Source organism: Apium graveolens, chromosome 4 (genome assembly GCF_009905375.1).
Source record: "Apium graveolens cultivar Ventura chromosome 4, ASM990537v1, whole genome shotgun sequence".
In the NCBI taxonomy this organism is placed as follows: domain Eukaryota; kingdom Viridiplantae; phylum Streptophyta; class Magnoliopsida; order Apiales; family Apiaceae; genus Apium; species Apium graveolens.
Window position 1 is genome coordinate 198,949,629 of NC_133650.1, and position 20,614 is coordinate 198,970,242.

Genomic DNA, 20,614 nt, shown 5'->3' on the forward strand with positions numbered 1-20,614 from the left:
AATCCTTTTAAGGAGGGGAGACTGTAATAACCCTAATTTTTGGAATTTTTGAAACACGGATGAATAGTAACTTTTGATGATGATGTTGATTAAGGAAAATTATCAGACCACGCTATATAGGAGTACTGTTATGGAAATTCTAATATCGTATTAGTATTCCATAAAGTAAATAAGTGTATTTAAAGATCATCAGAATCCAAATTCGAACACTTTGATTTTTCCCGAAAATCCACCAGATACCGAAAGAATTGAGTATAAGGTAACATGATTAAAAGGATTTAATTCAAGGATTATAAGAGAGGATCAAAAAAGGAATATAAAATATTGAGAAAGGTTTAGGGGAACCCAAGTAATAAGATCCCGGATATGATCCCTCAAACGATAAACGGGAACGAAAGTTAAGCGAACCGTATAACAGATCAGCGATCATTAGCCAAGTAATTAGGAGTTAATCAAAGGGGTTAGTGGAGGATGATGTCATCACACCAACAAGAGGAGCACAAGTGTAAGCAGATGACATGAGCATGACAAAGTGGGAAGGATTGGTTGGTTGATTGTGAGCCACACAATTTTTACCATGGTAATAATTTAATTAACAAACAAAAGGTAGCAACCAAGCCAAGGCAAAACAAATCACAAAACACAAATTAGAAGTTGACTTTTACTTTCCAAGAACAAAAGCTCTCGGCCAAAACCAGAGAAGCAACTTCAAACTACCATATCTCCTTCAATACTGACTCAAATAGTATGTTCTGTAGCTCTTTGGAAAGGTAATGAGATGGCCTACAACTCTTGTTCACAAGTCTCGTCCAAATAAGCATCGTAAGACCCTCGTTTTGACAGTTCTTTCAATCTAACTTTTAGAAACTTCAAAACCTAACTTTGTGTTCTTGATTTCTTTGGAAAGATCAAGCTTGTAGGAGGCTCCCTAAGACTTCCTAGCTACTCTAATCACTCCAAGGAAGGTATAACACCTCCAAACCCTAACATTACTTTGAGTATTATGATGGTTTTGATGGTTATAGTAAATGAGAAGCATGATGCTTGTGTGTTTAGAGTTTGGATTGGATTTGTAGTGATTTGGATATTGAAATCTTGTTTATAGTTAATGAAACTTAAGTATAGCTAGTAGTTCATGTGTGGGGTTGTATAAATTGGAAAATCTTGAGGTTTGGGGACTGATGTAGTAAGGTTTGGATGAGGGTTGGTTGTATTGTTGGTTGTGAGTTGAATGGTGGTTGTTTTGAGTGGTTTAAAACTTGGTAATCGCGTAAAGATAGTCGTCGTAATGCCCAATTTCATACAACTGCTTGTTCTTAGTGTTCGGGACAGAGAGCTAACTATTGAATCTGTGACTTTGACATGTTTAGTTAGATTATGTCGTAAGCTTCATTTTGATATGTGGTTCGTGTACGGTTTAGATGAAATGACCATTTTAAGTAACGGCGTTTCGCGAACGAACCATTACCCCTCGCCTTACTTTGAAACCTTGGTTAAGGCCCTTAAATGACTAATTGGATATGAAAAAATTATGTAAACACTACAAGAAAAATGGTAATAGACATCACACATTATACATCGGTCACTGATGCCACTGATGTCCAAAGCATAATAGACATCACCCCGCATTTATTTGATGTCTTTCTATTTTTAAGACATCGTTTATTTGAAAACCGATGTCTTAAGTTCAATTTTAAAAATTGAACGTGCGCCTTCCCAATTCATTTCCCACTTTAACCAAATTTTGACTCCCTCCCTAACCATTTTTCTTTCCCTCCTTTACATTCAGATACATTAAATAAAAACTAAAAACAAACACCTCATATTATTTCTCTCTATCTCTCACACCTTTCTCTCGATTCCCTCTCTCTCTCTCTCAAATCTCACCATCAAAGACCCTAAATCTAGTCTTCTACTCACCCAGTTACTCACCTCTATTCTCTTGACTTTTACTTCTCAAGTACTCATCCAGTTTGATCTTTTCAAACTCCGATTCGATGAGTGGATAAGGTTATTTGGTTGACTTGGCTGGATTGATTATTTTGAACCCTAATTCGGTGAGTAAATATAGTAGATTAGCATTTATAAGCATATTTGAATTTGAGATTTTTTAAATTAAAACCCTAATTTTTAAATTGGGGTTCTGCTTGTAATGTATTGTATTTGATATAAAAATTAATTTATCAAGAACTCTAAGCATTATATCTCTTGATGTACAGGCCTTAGATGATGTTAACACTCATGGTGCTTCCTGTCCAGGTTTGATATCCTAATTTGAATGAAATAGGTGTTTGTTTGACTGCAGTGAATAATTTTGGTTATGTATGTGAAGATAACTACAAACAATCAGCTATATAACTCTTATTATTTTATTTGAGAGAAGCATAATATCAATGTATTGTTCATCTGTTGCACGAATAGCCGGATATGATTGTTAGGCATGACTTGTGAGTTATACATCTCTATTTTGGTCATTTTTTTATTAAAAAAAAGTTGTCTCAAGAAAAAAGTTAGCCAAAACAGCGCAACCACGTTACAAATTTAGAATACAATTGTTGAATAAATCCCCAAGGCAGTCACTGGAAACAAAAAATAATGTTGATTCATATTTTTGTATTTAGTAATGTGTGTTTTACTCTGTACAGAACCTGCTTCCTGGTTCGTGGTTGTCTGTTGTAACTCCTGATTGTTATACAGTTCATGATCCTCCCACAAAGGTAATCTTTTTTGTCATTTGGATTTAGGTAAGAAATACTAAGTTTAACTTGTTTTTCTTTCTCTCTTACTTTCCAAATGATAGGTAGATGATTAGGAAAAAGTCCTTTAGCTAGTTTCCTTTTTCTTATGGATTGTTACAATTGTACATATGGATGATATATTCTTTACAGTTTAGTATTTTCAACTTACTTTAGAATAATCTTCAAATTCTTATGTTGTGAGAACCATTATGTGGAACTCAAATAGTGAGGTGTCATTTCATTAGTTATTACATTATAATATGTATACAATATAAAATATTGGTAGACAATTTCTCCTTATTTAATTTTTTTATAACCCTGTATTAGAATTTGAATTGCATTTGTGTATTGGTCACGTATCTGATGTTTGTTGCATTCAGAGTTTACGATAATGATTATGTGATGGGGAAGTATTTCTCTGTTTCAGGGTTTGACGTCGTCTAGATATTTATTAGTTGTTGGTGATGATAATCGAATGTGTGAGCTTCACCCAGACAGCAATAGGTAATCATATTTTATTTCTTATAGAGACACGACTCGCATAGAAGCCTACATATTTGTGGTGCAAACATTGTAATACATCTGTGATGTTTACTTAATATTTACTATAATTACTATATGAAATGTCTCAATCTGAATTAAATTCTTTTAGATAAATAGCTATTGATTTGCTGGGTTGGAAATATAGTTCAAATGATACTGATGCCACTCATCAAGTGACACGTATGATTATTTAGGTATCATTTATCTTATCTCAGCCTTCTATATTTATCTGTGTAGTTCTGTTATCAACTTTTATAAGCTCTCATTTCTTTTTTTTGTGCGTATGGCTTCTAGTTCGTTGGCCTGCATTGCAGTAGTTGTTTGGCCTGTGTAGTAACTATGATTAGTGAATTAGAAATGCATGTTCATGCACATTTAAGGCCTTTTAGTTGCTTCATTTGCGTAATGCAGCTGCACGAGAATATTGTATGGGATAAGGATTTATGTAGTTCATACACGTATTTAAAATGTGAATTTAACTGCATGAGTTTTCCATCCTGCTTCTTTCATGATATAGCTTTCCAGGCTCCAGCAAGTTTATAGTAAAGTAATATATTTTTCTTTTTCGGTGTGAATTTTTAAGTGTCTTAAATGCTAAATTTTTAAGTTTCTTTCTATAACCTTATGACAAGTAAAGGCTTATGTAGATTTCAGAGAGACTGTATATTTGAAATGTTGTTCACTTATGGAATTATCTTGTTTGATACGGTTATACCTAGTCTTTTCTATTATTTTTTTTTGATAACTTTGCACCTTTTACCAGTTTATGTAATTTTTTGTTGTTACTTAACATGGTCTACATCTGAGGCAGAGTCTATTGGAAAAAAAAAGTCCAGCAAATTTCTTGTGCTTATTCTCTTGTTTTTTGTTATCGTGACGGCTCTTTCCTTTGCTGCTTTAAAAGATAAAGCTATTAGTTTATACAATTTGTGCCATGTGAAAATTGCAGAACAAGTGGTAATGTATCACCATCCACTATGTATCTTTTCCCTGATCTTCTTAACCTTTATTTATTTTATTATTTCTATCTTTGAATCCAGCATTGGGTCTTTTCTCCTCCGTCTGTTGTATTGTCTTTAATTTGTAATGTTTTCTGTATTTTTATTATAGAAACATATGTTTAATTTTATATAATTGTGACTTGTTATTCACTGACGATGTAGATATTAAAGAAATCCGTGATCTCATATGTTATGCAGGATGCTTAAAAGGGCTTCACTCTTATCCAGGATCAGAACATGAACAATATATGGAACACTTGTACGATTTTCATACTCTAAACTGGAAATTGTAACAAACAAGTTCTCCAACTCTAACTTGATAGGAATAGAGGGAAGCAGCCATGTGTACGTGGGCCTTCTCAAAGATGGCTGTAAAGTTGCAATTAAACGGATGAAAGCTGAGGGAGAGATGGGTGTCGAGAATAATTTTAATGTATCAATAATTTGGTTTTAATAGAATAGGAATATGCAAGTCACATTTGTTTTACTCACTAATGTGAGAATGATAATATTGAAATATTTTTTGTTAATATTCAATTCATTTTTTGCTGTTATTTTGGTCCAAAAGTAATTTGATTTTTGTATTTTGTAAGTAATGTAATAACTAAATATACATCATTTTTATTGTGTAAAAATTGATGTCTGCTAATAAAATACAAATCAGTTTTTGTAAGTGCAAACTGATGTTTACAACCTATATTGACATCAGGTCAAAGTGATGTTTAATTGGCCACATAGACATCAGCTTTTCATAATGAAATCGATGTCTAATGGGGTAAAAGACATCAGTGTATGACCGATGTCTAGAATAGACATCACCGACATCAACATCGGTTACAAAACAACATAGACATCGGTCAGAAACCGATGTCTATGGACATTTTTCTTGTAGTGAAAGTGGATTAGGCAGTTGGTAGAGTACTCGCGAAAGAATCGCCTTAAAATTCTTAATGGTTAATTTATTAAAAATGGTGGAGCCGAGGGTACTCGAATGACTTATGTGATTCGTTAAGCGTAAAAGTGACCATAAACGAATGTTAGGGTTCAATTGGTTAAAGTCTAGTTTCTTAAGCGACTGGGGTTTAATTCCGACTTATGTTGTTGTTCATAGGTTATCGGACCCACTCTAAGCTTAAGTTTATCCGGGAACACTCAGGCAAGTTTTCTACCCGTTATACTGTTGTTGTGATGTAAATATATGTATATGCATTATCTTGTGATAAGTGTATGATTGTTATTAGCAAATTTTATGATATATTGGAGCATGCTGATATGGGATATATGCATGTCTGTTTCGTAATCTTGATATCTAATTGTTGATTCAAATGCTTATAAGTTGCATAATACCTATGCTAGAGATAAGCAGTAGTTGTGTATACCCTTAGTATAGGGGACCCAAAGGTGAACATTTTCTAAACCGGGAATCGATGTTCCCGAGTATAATATATATATATATATATATTTATATATATATATATATAGTTTTCAAAACTATTAATCGAATAAGGTTTATTCGATAACTTTATTTTATTTAATGAATATTATTTTGAATATTTATTCGAGGAATTATGACTCCGCTTATTTTATTAAATAATATTCTTTATTTTATTAAAGAATAATGTTTCGATAATCAAACTTATTTTCGATTATTCAAATAAAGATCGTACTTTCGTATAAGTATACCTTTGGTTATTTATTATTCATTTCAAGTATGAGTCTTAAAACTTCTACTTCAATTATTTTTATAAGGATTATTCTTAAGGGAATATTATTTAAATAATAATATTCAGATATTTTCTAATATATCGGGACTGATTTATTTTATTAAATCAGCATTACTCCAAATATTCTTAAAAATGTTTTTGAGTCTTCACAATGATTTTAAAAGTTAGAGCGGATCCCAAAACTCGTTTTCAAATTTAAGATCTTCCTTTCAAAGGGGATTTAAATACTTGCTTAAAAATTGAGGGATCTGGCTCTGTGGTGTATTTTATATTCGCAACGAGGTTGCTGTTTTGATAAAACATTTTGATTACTTGCCCAACGTTCGGGAAGTAAGTCCATCTATTTGAGTCGGCATAAGCAACATGGGCTCAGTGGGCGTCCATGAAAGTGTAAGTGGCTCAGTGGGAGTCCATCAATGCGTAAGTGGCTGAGTGGCAGTCCAGCATAGGTCCTAATGCGGCCAGGGTGATGACCAGTGGGGAATTCTTCCATCTACTAGTAGAAAAGGTTACTTATTGGTATCTTTGCCTGATCAGCAAGATATCAGGTTTTTGCCAAGGTTTTCTTCTTTCCAAATTCATTGGATATTATAACTCTGTTTATATTTTTCATAACAGAGGTTTCCAAGAAAAGTATGAGATATATATATAGGTGTATATATATATATCAGGACTTAATGAAGTATCTCGTAACTTCATTTCTTTTGAATGATATTTCAAAGATTGAATCTATTCAAATCTTATCTTGTAGTCTAATCTATGTGATGAACTTTTGAACTGGTTATACCTTGAACGGTGGTAGTTCAAGTAGTATTCGGAAAAGATATAAGTATATTGGAGTATCTTGTAACTTCATCTTTTCAACTTATATCTAGTAAATGATTATCTTATGCATGATAAAGATTTTCAGAAAAACATTGAGACAAGGTTAGATATATGAGATCACCTTGCAATGATATTTTATATAGTTATACACTGGAACTCTGTGTCTATTATGCATGGAAGAGGACTTCCAAAATTTAGGAAGTATATATGTATATATATACTGAATATTTTGTGACTTTGTCGCATTAAGATTTCAAACTTGGTTCATTTCTTTTTGACCAAGACTTTCATGGGTATTATGAGAATGCTCATATATTGTTAATTATTATACATATTATTTCGGTGGGCTTGTTGCTCACCCTTGCTTTCTTCTTTCATCACACAACAACAGATAGACAAGATGAACAGGATCAAGCTCCCAATTCGTGAGCGGTTAGGAAACGTTCTGCAGTTTCCTGTAGGCGTTGATGTCGTTGTAGCTGAGGTAGGAACTACCAATAGGCTAGGCTTTCAACTTTTGATGTACCAGACTTATGTATATTATGAATTGTAATAATGGCAAAGAATATGTAAATTTATTCAGAAACCCTTTTGAGGTGTAATGACTTATAATTGTGGAATAAAATGACTTATGTTATTTTTGGTATTCATCTCTGAGACTATAACTTGTGTTGTGTGTGTGTGTATATTGTGGGGTCACAGTACGCAGTAGTTGGTTGACTGTTAAGATTAAGTATTGATAAGGGATATGGAACTCGTGACAACCCGGATCCCCGACCCCGGATTTGGGGGTATTACAAGATAACTAGAAGATTATTTCTGAAACAAAATCCAGGAATGGATTTGGAAACTCTCAAGGAGGAAGAAGCTAGATTTGCAGTTGAGAAGACAAATCTAAAGTCTAAAGCTTCTGATGCAAAGAAACCTCCAAGGCCTAAGGAAAAAGGCATTGTGATCAAGGAAAAGTCAAATTTTGAGGATTCAAAGTCCAAGACTAGATCACAAACTAAGATTGATCCTAAGTCAAAGGGAAAAGAAAAGGTTGGTGAACCTTTAAAGATTCATAAAAAGATAAGTTCTTCCGTTCCAGTCTATCAAGCTACAATACATGATGATAAATTGATAGAAGATGAAACTGTTCAAATTCTGAAAAGAAGAAAGTTAATTGAAGAATCTAAAACAACCTCTGACACTGCTCAAGTTGTTCATAATGAAGAATAGCAATCTACAGAAGAAACATCAAATTTTGATCAAGCTATCAAGACATCAACTACTGACAATGCTCAAGTTGATTTGAAAAAGATGACAATTGCTGATAAGAAGAAGCTGTTATGGAAGAAAGTTACTTCAGTTGAACCAAAGTCCAATCTTATGATTAATCAACTCGCAACATTTGGGTTGAGAGCCAAGCAACCTAGAGATAGAGCTGGATTAGGTTCCAATGAAGAAAAGATACAAACAGGAGTAAAAGTTACTCTAAGAGATCCTTTCATATTGACAGATAAACCATATGAACAAATCAAACGAAAGCACATTGACAAAGTGCTGTCTACTCAAATTGTGATAGATGCTCATCATAAAGAAAATCTAAAAGAGAAATTGATCTTATTTCTCAATGATGGAAGAACTTACAGACTAATTGATACTGATATGCTAAAGAAGTCTGCCAGAAAGCTTCAACATATTCACTATCTTCTGGAAGTAATATCTGATAGTACTAGAAGATGGTCAGAATACATTTTGAAGGCTATAAGAGATCTTCTCAGAATCTCTGGTACAAAGTCTTCTCTGTACATTCCAATGATTACTGAAGATGGTGGAAGAGAAATTCCTATGCTGAAGAACTCTGCTAATGTGGAAGTTATTCTGAAAGGAAGATGCTTATGTTATAATGAAGACTCTTCACATCCTAGAGTTATCAAACTTGGTAATGAACTTGAAAGAACATCAATTCAAGCTCTCACAACAGCCATTTATCAAATTGGTGACAGTAAAGATGAAGAACTGATGCAAGTCAAAGCACAGTTAGTTGAAGTTCTGAGAAATGCTGAAGATAAGCTGGTAAAAGATTTTGTTAAGAATCATTTTGGATTCAGATTGATCCAGTGATGTTGGTAAAGTTGCATGTTCTGTAAGTTGTAGTTAATAGTCTTATTAAACTCTTATTACATTTGAACTTAAATGTTTTTGACATCATCAAATCTGTTAACTTGTATATTTTTGCATAATTTACAAGTTGGGGGAGATTGTTAGATATATTTAAGATGTCATGTCTAATATGTTTCATGTTTAGTTTTCAGATCTTAACAAACAGGAAATATCAGGACTTACTGGAATCAGTACTTACTGGAAGTTAGAAGATAGATATCAGAACTTAAGGTCATATCAGAAATTAAGTACGGGAGGGCTTATAGTAAAGGAAGGAAGCTGATTTACAGGATAGAAGATCGAGACTAAAACAAAAGAAGATATGCATGGAAAGAGTTAGAAGATAAGAAGACTTGTATAAGATATCTGATTAATATATTTTAGGAGACAGAATTATATTCCATATCAATTAGAAGTTATCTTATAACTGTGTACTATATAAACACAGATATAGGTTTACACTATATGTGTTATCATTATCGAGAAGATCATACATTGTAACCTAGCAGCTCTTAGTGATATTTGTTCATCACTGAGAGAGAACAGTTTCATTATAACAGAGTTTATTATATTGAATATATCTGTTTACTGTTACTTGTGTTCGAAATCTATTTGATTGTAATAACACTGTATTCAACCCCCTTCTACAGTGTTGTGTGACCTAACATGGTCCATCATTAATTCTATCAAGGTATTCTAGATCTGTAGCTTCTAGAAACATAGCCATCTTTACCTTCCATATAGGAGATGCTCTCAGTATAGGAACCCTAATGGTTTCATATCGACCGTGGGTTTGATTTTTTTGAGTATCTTGAGTTTTGGTGGGCTTAGGTGGAGTTTGTGTTTCGTCATACTTGATTGTAAACTGGATCTCACTGTTTGTATATCAATAGAGAGGCTCTAATACCACTTGTTATGTCACACAACACTATAGAAGGGGGTTGAATATAGAGTTTATGTTAGGTCACACACACTGTAAAAGGGGGTTGAATACAATGTTTACTACAATCAAATCGAATATAAGAACTCAAGTAACAGAAAACAGATTTTATTCAACACAATAAACTCTGTTACAATATGGAACTATCCTCTCTCAGTGATGAACAAATTATCACGAGAGCTGCTAGGGTTACAAAGAATAATAACTTCGATAATGATAACACTTATAGTGTAAACCCTATGCCTGTGTTTATATACTACACAGTTACAAGATAAATTCTAATTGATATGGAATATAATTTTGCTTCCTAAAATATATCAACTAGTTATCTTTTCTTCCAAGTATTCTATTCTTCATAGAATTCTTTCTTCATGCATATTTCTTTCTGTCTTAGTCTCGATCCTCTTTCCTTTCAATCAGCCGCCTGCCTTATCTGAAAGTCATCTTAAGTCTTGATATTATCTCCTGATAAATATCTTCTGATAACTTAAGTTCTAATAACTTAAGTTCTGATATCTTAAGTTCTGTCTTCACTATAAGTGTTGATTTCCAGTTAAGTACTGATTTATCCTGTTATGTAAGATCTGAAAACTAAACACAAATCATATTACACATGATATTATCAAATATATCTAACAATCTCCCCCAACTTGTAAATTAGCATAATATACAAGTTCAACATATATTTGATGATGTCAACAACATTAAGTACAAATGCATGAGAATTTGACTAGATAACTACAACTTACAGTCCTTTCAGCTTTACCATCTTTAAAATCTGATAACAACTTCAGTCTGTATACACTTCAGAATTTAAGCAGTTGTAGATCTTTGACTTGGCTTCAATTTCTGATCTCTTTAATATCAGGAGTTGTTCTGGGATTGTTCTTCAACAAACATCTCTCAGCATATTCAAGTTCATTGACTATCCTCCTTTTAGCATTTATCAATTTAGCTGTATCTTCACCAGTTTGAAAAATAGCTGCTATGAGATCATTTATCTTAGCTTTTCTTATCTCCTGATCTAGTCTGATCAAATATGCCTTTTCAGACTCTAGATTGAATTTCACAGCCTTATAACCCAGGAAAGTTGTTATAATCTTAGCAGAGTTAGGCTTCATTTCGACAATATCACCTTTGTGATCTCTGTACTTGGGACAGTATGTGCTGTCAGACTTTACAGAATAAAGCTTCTTCTATCTTTGAATTTATGATTTTAAATAACCTGCAGCACTATCTGTTAATCTGTCTTTCACTTGAAGTAGAAATAGAACATGTTCTAGTTCCTCAAAATACTTCAGTGGTATAACATTCTGCCTAATCTGGTATACACTTCCATCTGTCATAAAATATAACAAGATATGTTATTTCAAAAAGGTATGGTAAACCATTTGTACGGATTCAAGTCGATTCAATCTTTCAGGAGTTGCTCCAACACCTTGTTCACTTAAGGAAGTTGGATCATTGGTAGTGTTATGTACTCTTCTTTCATCAGAACTACCCAATCCAGATTTATCTCTTGCTTCATTTCCTGTAACAACTCTTGGTTCAAAACCATTTGTTGCAGTCTTCAAAAGTTGAGCCTGTTTAGCTTTGGTGAATCCTGATAGGAGTATCTTTGAAGGTTTAACATGAGCAATGTCAGAGGTTTCCTTTTCCTTATCTTCTGATATCAAGCCAACTTGAGTTATGTCAGAGGTTGCTTGCTTCACTGTCATATCAGAACATACTACATCTTGACTCTGAACAACATGAGCCATGTCAAAGGTTGTTTGAAAAATCTTCTTTTGCATCAGAGTAAGATTAGCATCTTCTTCATCAACAATTATTTCTTCATCCATGACTAGCATATAAACCTTTACAGGTTCATCAACTTTTTCTTTGCCCTGGGACCTTGGATCAATTTCCACTTGTGATTTGGCTTTGGTTGCCTCAGAATTTGTCCTTTCCTTTATCACAATACCCTTAGGCTTTGGAAATTTCTTTTCAACAACAGAAGCTTTAGATTTTTTCTTGACACCTTCTGCTTTGAGTCTAGCTTCTTCTTCCTTTAGACTCTCAAAGTCCATTCCTGGATTTTCTTTAAGAAATAACTGCTTTGAAATTTCTTCATCAAGTTCCAGATGTTCACCAGAACTTATCCTTTTACCAGTATCAGAACTTATTCTTCTCCCAGTATCAGAACTTGTTCCTTGACTTGTAATTCTAGCTTTACTTGATGAAAATCCTTTGCCTTGACCTTGACCTCTACCCTTGTTAGAGTTTCCCTGGTCATCATTTCCATCATCCTTTCCCTTCAGTGTCTGAATAGATTTGCATTTGGACTTAATCACTTTCTCCCCCTTTTTGGCATCAGTAGGTAAAAGAAGAGAGACAAGCAATTCCACTGAGGATTGGATCTCATTGAGTTGATTTTGGTGAGAAGCTTTATTCTTTAAAATTTCATCAATCTAAGTTTGTTGCTTCTCCTGAGTTTTCTCAATGTAGGCAATTCTATCAAAGGCTGGCTTGAAAAATATGTTCTTTTCAAGTTTCACATTCATATCTTGCTGGATCAAGGTTTCTTGAATTTTGTTCACCTTGGCATGAGTTGTTGAGTGTTGACCCTGAAGGTGCCTAGTACTCAATGCAGTAACTCTCAGCTATTCCTTGAAATCATCATTTAACAACATTTCATCAGCTTTTTCCAGATGCTCAGCAAGAATCTTTTCAGAAGGAACAAAACTTATTGTGTTCCATTCCTTAGTCCACTCCTTTCCTCTAGGAGTTTCACTCCAAGGTACTGGTGCTTCCCCTGTAACAAACTTCTTGACTAAATCAGCTTTATTAACTGTTTGTTGAGGTGCATGTCCTGATGGACCAGCTGCATCAGCATCTAAATTAGCATCAGCTTCACCAGTAGTTTCTTCATTGGCTGCATCAGAACTTGTAGATCCTGCAGTATCAGCATCCTCTGATAAAATAGCAGTATATGAGGCTATAGAGGCTTCAACATCATCCTCTAAATTCTGATCTACAGCCAGGTTCTGATCAACATCCAAAATTGATGTTGTTGGTGGAGTGAGTAGAATTGGTGGAGCTTCCAGGTACAAAACCTCAGGCACAATCATGTTATGAATATTAATTTCAGCACTTGTACCTGGTTCTTCAGTATATACTGGATCAACTATATGTGACATAGGAGGTGTAGGAATGCTGTCTTGAGCAGTTTCTTGTTGTGCAGAAGGAAGTGATTCAATAACAATTGGTTTTGTTGAGATCAGAGATTCCTTATCCCCTTCCTTAGCTGCTTCCACTACATCCTCTGAATCTGACTCAACTATGTCCCTGTGAGCTCTCTGTTTCTTTAACTTCGTCAAAGGTGGAGACACTGTAGGAGCTTTATTATCAGAATTTAACTTTCTAAGCCTTTTGAGGGGCCTAGAACTCCCAGTTACAGTATCTTTCTGAGAAGTAACCTTCTCAGCTTCTACAACAACAAGTTCTGATATGGGAACCTATTCCTCAGCATCTGATTCATCTCGCAAAATAATTCTCCTTCTCTTCGGTTGAGCATGAGGTACTTTCTTAGTCCTCTTGGGTTTGGAAGATGAAGGCTTCACTGTAGGATCTGAAGGTTGAGGTTGAGAAGTTTGAGGTGTTTGTGTAGAGGTGGTAGGTACTGATGAATGAGGTTCGGATGGTTGGATATCAGGATATAGTTCAGTGTATTTAACTGGATCATAAGGTATTAAGGCTTGTTTGATAGATAAAGGAACTAGGAGGGGTCTTAACACAACCTTCTTATTATTAGTAGATAATAAGTCATTAAAAGCTCTTTTAGCTAGTCTGAATGATGAAATTAATTCACTAGCTGATTGGGGCTTATCATCACAAAAAAAACTATAGATAAGCTGACAAAATCTAGCAAAGTAAACAGTATTTCTGTCTTTTGTCATTCTATCCCCAATGAAACCTAAGACAACACTTGCATAATCAAAATCAGTTTGATTTATGAGAGCATACCCGATTTGTTGGCTGAATATGGGGATTGCATCGAAATTAGAACATTTGTTTGCAAAACCTTGGTTATGCAGTCAAAGAAGAAACTCCATTCCCTCCTTATGTAAGATCTCTTCAACTGACCCAGCCTTGCCAATGTCCTCTCATACCCCAGACTAGCCATCATGTTTTGAAGAACTGGCTCTTCAACAGTAGAATAAACACAGTTCTCAAGCAGCTGCAGTGCTTGTCGAACCGTAGCCAATGTCACGACATGCTCATCCTCCCCTGTTAAAAAAATTATACTTGGGGACCCTTGAGCACCACCATCATCATATACTCCGTTTCTCCAGAACTCCAGCACTTGAGTACCAGAGACTATATTCGGTTCGGTCATAGCGTACCCAATATCAGAACTAGTAAAAAAGTCCTGAATGAAGTGAAGTTCTGATGGGGCTTCTGACTTGCTAAGAATAGCGGAGAAGTTATTAGAAACAAATTAGCTCCATCAAAAATTACGTCTTTTGGTGCCATTTCTATAAGAAATTATGTAAAAGTATGTTTGCAAAGTGTTTGTAAAAAGTCCTGAGAGAAAAACAACTTTAAAAAATAAAAGAGAGAGAGAGAGAGAGTAAAAGAGATTTAGAATAGAAAAGTAAGTAAAAGATTAGAAAATATTTTATCTATCATATATATACTCTCTCTACTCAACAATTGTATTTTTGAAGCATGGGATACACTTTACACCTGGCACCATGTGAACAGTCAGTAAACAATTAGAACAAGAGTTAATGGGCACGAAAAATAAGCAATAATTACCGTGCACATGCAGTTTTTCAGGACATACACGTTAACCACTAACCCATAATGATTATGACTATTTTATCTCACATTAACTAATATTCTGTAAAAATATTATCGTTCAGGTAATGACCAAAAATAAACCAAGTAAATAAATACTGCCACGTCAGCCTCAAAACTTGATTATTATCAGGATTTAAAAGTCATCAGAATATGGCTCCTTAACTCGAAAAGTGAATGTGTATTCCTGTAATTCTTCACACAAATACTGATATGGTTTCATCAGAACTTAATCATCAGAACTTCCATTAGAACTTGTCCTCAGAATTTATGCAATTTGACACATAGTCTGTTCATCTAAAACAACATTTATCACCACAGTAATTTTCATCATTCATATGGGGTGTAAGTGTGTGCATTAAGCTAATTATCAGACAAAGAGTAAAGTCCGATTCACTTCAGTACATCTTAGAAATAAGGCATAACTAAGAACTTTACTCAAAATCTGTCATTATTCTGAAGTCTACTTTAGAATGAGTTCATGCACGAGTCCACCTCAACTGTTTTGTGCTCATTTTATGCATCTTTTAAAATTCCATTTTACAGTGGCTTCTCAGTGTAAGTGAGTCACGACTGCTTATCAGAATTTATGCTGTTATCAGAGTATTTCTCCAGTAATCATAGAGTGTGAAAAGTCACCAAGAAAATTTTATTTTTCTTTTCTAATACATATTACTTAATACCAGCAATGCACTTGGGTCTTCCCTTCCACATTTTTACTCTAGATCTCAAAGGAGTACCTGATTTTTATTTATTTTCTTTTCTTTATCTTTTGATAAGTGAGGCTTATCAGCACTATTACATCCACCAGATTTACTAACATCAGAACTTAACACATAAGAAGCATTATTCTAGTTTTTGACTTAGTAATAAGATACACAAAGTAAACTTAACTAAGCTCAATATCAGAATTTGCTTGTGTTAAAAGATTTCCACATAAACAATTACTTCAAACATGGGATCTTTAGTATATTAAAGACTACTAGGTCAGCATCTAGCACAGTTATCCTCATTGGATTGAATAGTCATAGAAACATTCATATCACTATCAGAGTTTAGAAATTCACATCAGAAAACAATCAGCACTTAAGCAATTTTCAATTTAAGCACATAATACACAAAGATAGTAATATATCTGTAAATACTAATCATAAAGTCTGATGTATCAGAACATAAACTAAGCAGATTTAGAGAAAGAACCTGAAACCATTCCAAGTTCATTTACCAATTTTGTAAAAGTAGCTTCATATAGTGGTTTTGTGAAGATATCTGCTAGTTGTTAATCTGTTGGAACAAAATGCAATTCCACTGTACCTTCATCCACATGTTCCCTTATGAAGTGGTACCTAATGCTGATGTGCTTTGTCATTTAGTGTTAAACTGGATTACCTGTCATAGAAATATCACTTTAATTATCACAGTAAATAGGGATTTTAGAAAATTCTAACCCATAATCCAGTAACTGATTCTTCATCCAAAGAATCTGTGCACAACAGCTTCCTGCAGCAATGTATTCTGCTTCTGCAGTTGATGTGGAAATTGACTTCTGTTTCTTGCTAAACCAAGAAACCAATCTGCCTCCAAGAAATTGGCAGCTTCCACTTGTGCTTTTCCTGTCAATTTTGCATCCTGCAAAATCTGCATATGAGTAACCTATTAGCTTAAAGTCTGATTCTCTAGGATACCACAATTCCAGATCAGCTGTACCCTTAAGGTACTTGAAAATTCTTTTTACAGCTGTTAAGTGAGGTTCTCTCGGATATGCTTGAAATCTTGCACAAAGATAGGTAGCATACATGATATCAGGTCTGCTTGCAGTTAGATAGAGTAGTGAACCAATCATACCTCTGTAATCAGTAATATCTACTGATTTACCAGTATCCTTATCCAACTTTGTTGCAGTGGCCATAGGAGTAGATGCACTTGAACAATCTTGCATTCCAAACTTTTTCAACAAATTTCTGGTGTACTTAGATTGATAAATAAAAGTTCCTTCTTCATTTTGCTTGACTTGAAGGCCTAGAAAATAGTTAGGTTCTCCCATCATACTCATTTGATATCTTGACTGCATCAGCTTGGCAAACTTCTTACAAAGTCTGTCATTGGTAGAACCAAAAATGATATCATCAACATATATTTGCACCAAAAGTAAGTCTTTTCCATGGTTGAGGTAGAACAGTGTTTTGTCAATAGTCCCTCTGTTAAATCCACTTTCCAGAAGAAACTGAGCTAAAGTCTCATACCATGCTCTTGGAGTTTGCTTAAGGCCATAAAGTGCTTTATCAAGCCTGTAGACATGATTGGGAAATTTGGGATCTACAAAGCCTGATGGTTGTTCAACATATACCTCTTCTTCCAATTCTCCATTGAGAAAAGCACTTTTCACATCCATTTGAAAGACTTTAAACTTCTTGTGAGCAGCATAAGCCAAAAATATCTTTATGGCTTCCAATCTAGCAACTGGTGCAAATATTTCATCATAATCAATTCCCTCATGTTGAGAGTATCCTTTTGCAACCAGCCTTGCTTTGTTCCTTGTAATTATGCCATCACTGTCAGTTTTGTTTCTAAATACCCACTTTGTACCAACAACAGACCTGTTCTTTGGTCTTGGCACTAGGGTCCAGACTTTATTTCTTTCAAATTCATTTAACTCTTCCTGCATTGCTTGCACCCAATCAGCATCTTGAAGAGCTTCTTCCACTTTCTTTGGTTCAGTCTGAGATAGAAAAGAATGATAGAGTCATTCATTTGATGTAGCTGTTCTAGTTCTGACACCTGCATCAGGATTTCCAATAATTAAGTCAGGTGTATGTGCTTTAGTCCACTTCCTTGCAGATGGAAGGTTCTCTCTAGAACTGGATGCTCCCCCATGATCCATGATGTCTCCATCAACATTTTTTGATGCTCCCCCTGAAATTATGCTCTCTGAGTTGGATCCTTCAGAATTTGAGTTTCCAGAATTATCAGGACTTGGCCCATCAGAACTTGAAGAGCCTGTTGTAGGATCTGATGCTTCTTGAGATGTGGTTGGATCTTAATTATGCTCCCCCTGCACAAGTGCATTTTCCTTTGGCGTAGTCACCACATTTTCAATAACATCAGAGTTTAATCCATCAGAGTTTGCAGTATCAGGATTTAGACTGTCAGGAGTTACAGAATCAGAATTTAAAACTTCATTTTCAAATCTCAACTGATCATGATCATTGAAATCTTCAAGTCCAGAAATCTTCTTATCATCAAAAGAGACATTGATCGATTCCATGACAACCCTTGTTCTTAAATTGTAGACTCTGAAGGCTTTTGTGGAAAGTGGATATCTAACAAAAATTCCTTCATCAGCTTTTAGATCAAATTTGGATAGCTGTTCGGGGTGAGTCTTAAGAATAAAACACTTGCATCCAAATACATGAAAATACTTCAGATTTGGCTTCTTTTTCTTCACCATCTCATATGGTGTTTTTCCATGCTTGTTGATAAGTGTTGCATTCTGAGTAAAATAAGCAGTCTGCATAGCTTCAGCCCAAAAGTAGGTTGGCAACTTTGCTTCATCAAGCATTGTTCGTGCAGCTTCAGTAAGAGTTCTATTCTTTCTTTCAACAACTCCATTTTGCTATGGAGTTCCAGGAGCAGAAAATTTCTGCTTTATTCCATGGTCTTTGCAGAACTCTTTCATGATCAAATTCTTGAACTCAGTGCCATTATTACTTCTTATGATCTTCACAGAATCTTTGACCAATTTATCCAGTTGCTTGACATGATCAATCAAGATAGATGCAGTTTCACTTTTTGTGTGCAAGAAATACACCCATGTGTATCTGGTGAACTCATCCACTATGACCATAACATATTTCTTCTTTGCAATAGACATGACATTAACTGGACCAAATAGATCAACATGTAGTAGGTGATAAGGCTCAAGAATTGATGATTCAATCTTGCTCTTGAATGAAGATTTTCTTTGTTTTGCCTTCTGACATGAATCACAAAGGCCATCAGGAGCAAATACTGATTTTGGCAGTCCTCTCACAAGATCTCTCTTGACTAGTTCATTTATATTGTTAAAATTTAAGTGAGAGAGTTTCTTGTGTCAATCCCAGCTTTCTTCAATTGATGCTCTACTTAACAGACAGATTGCAGAACTATCAGTACTTATTGAAAGCTTGGCTTCATAAATGTTACCATGCCTGTACCCTTTCAGAACAACTTTTCCTGCAGATTTGCTTACAACTTCACAGTGTTCTTCAAAGAAATCCACATGATAACCTCTGTCACAAATTTGACTCACACTCAGCAGATTGTGTTTAAGTCCTGAGACCAGAGCTTCTTTTTCAATGATGACATTCCCGAGATTGATATTGCCATATCCCAGAGTTTTTCCTATGTTTCCATATCCATAAGAAACACCTGGGCCAGCTTTCTCCATAAAGTCTGATAGCAGGGCTTTATTTCTAGTCATATATCCTGAACATCCACTGTCCAGAACTAAGATATTATTCCTGTTGCCCTGCAATCACAAAGACCACTAATGATTAGTTTTAAGGACCCAGACTTGCTTGGATCCTTTGGCCTTCTTAAGTTTGTTAACATTTGCAGCATATTTAACATCAGAGTTTATGTTAACAGTTTTCTTATCAGAATTTGCAATATCAGACTTTGCATAAGAACTTACACTAGAAGGAATAATGCTAACTTTCTTTACAGAAGGTTTTATTTGATAATAATCATAGTACAAACTATGATATTCCTTACAAGTATAAATGGAATGCCATAAACTACCACAATGAAAACAAGGATTTTGTGGCTTATATCTAACAGACTGACTCTTAACTCCTGATTTTGAAGGTAAGGAGTTTATGTTCTTATTCTTCCTGCAAAAAGAAGCCAGATGGTTAGAGTTTCCACAGTTATGACATGTTTTTCTAGGAGCATTAGGAACAGACTTATAATTGTTAATTTTGTTCACACCTTCCTTTCCATCCCTATTTTTCCTAGATGGCTTTACCTTGTTTACATTCTTAACATCTTTCAGCTTATATTTAAGCTGCTTCTTCGTCATTAATCCTATGTTAACTTCAGTTGGCTTATCCTGTTTAGGTTTGTCGGAAGTTAATTTCTCCTTAACTTCTGATTTCTAAATATCAATCTTTACAGTTACAAACTTAACAGGATTTACCTTTGGTTTTTGTTTAATAACTAATGGCTCAGTTTCTACAGTTCCCTTACTGTTCTTATCATCTCCATAACCTAAGCCCTCTTTCCAGTTTCCACTACTAAGAATATCCTGAGTTGCTTTACCAGAGTTAGTCCAAGTCCTGATAATCTCTCTTTCCTTTTCTAACTCAGTTTTTAGAGATTCATTCATTTTTAGCACTTCATCCCTAACATAAAAGGCATCATCTCTATCTTTCTGAGTTTGATGGAACATGACTAACTCTTTTTCTAAATAATCATTCCTCTTTTTATAAGCAAGAGTTTCAGAAGTTAATCTTTCACATGTTAAAGTTTGATCTTTATAACTAATGAACATGGTCTTAAGATATCTTCTCAACTCAGTAATATCATCAGTATGAAAGGCATAAGTAGTTTGAGGTACCTTTAAGTAAGCAGTATCAGAACTGCTATCAGCATTTGCCATCAAGGCATAGTTTTCCTCATCCTCAGAATCTGAAGCATCTGACCAGCATTTCTTCTTTGTGACAAGAGCCTTGCCTTTGTCACTTTTCTCTTTTCTGCAATCAGGAGATATGTTGCATTTCTCACCACAGTTGTAGCATTTAACATTTGAGTAATCTCCTATGTCAGACTTTCCTCCTTTGCCTTCAGATTTTCTGAAACCTTTCTTATCAGAAC

At 34.5% G+C, this 20,614-nt stretch overlaps 1 protein-coding gene across 1 annotated transcript in view; it reads right to left on the minus strand.

The window, feature by feature from the left end:
• Positions 1-3,656: 3,656 nt before the first annotated feature.
• LOC141719269 (uncharacterized) overlaps positions 3,657-20,614 on the minus strand; it is a 167,532-nt gene continuing 150,574 nt past the window's right edge. The window contains exon 4 of the mRNA XM_074521647.1: positions 3,657-3,692. Coding sequence (XP_074377748.1) covers positions 3,657-3,692 — 36 coding nt within the window. The remainder of the gene's footprint in view (positions 3,693-20,614) is intronic.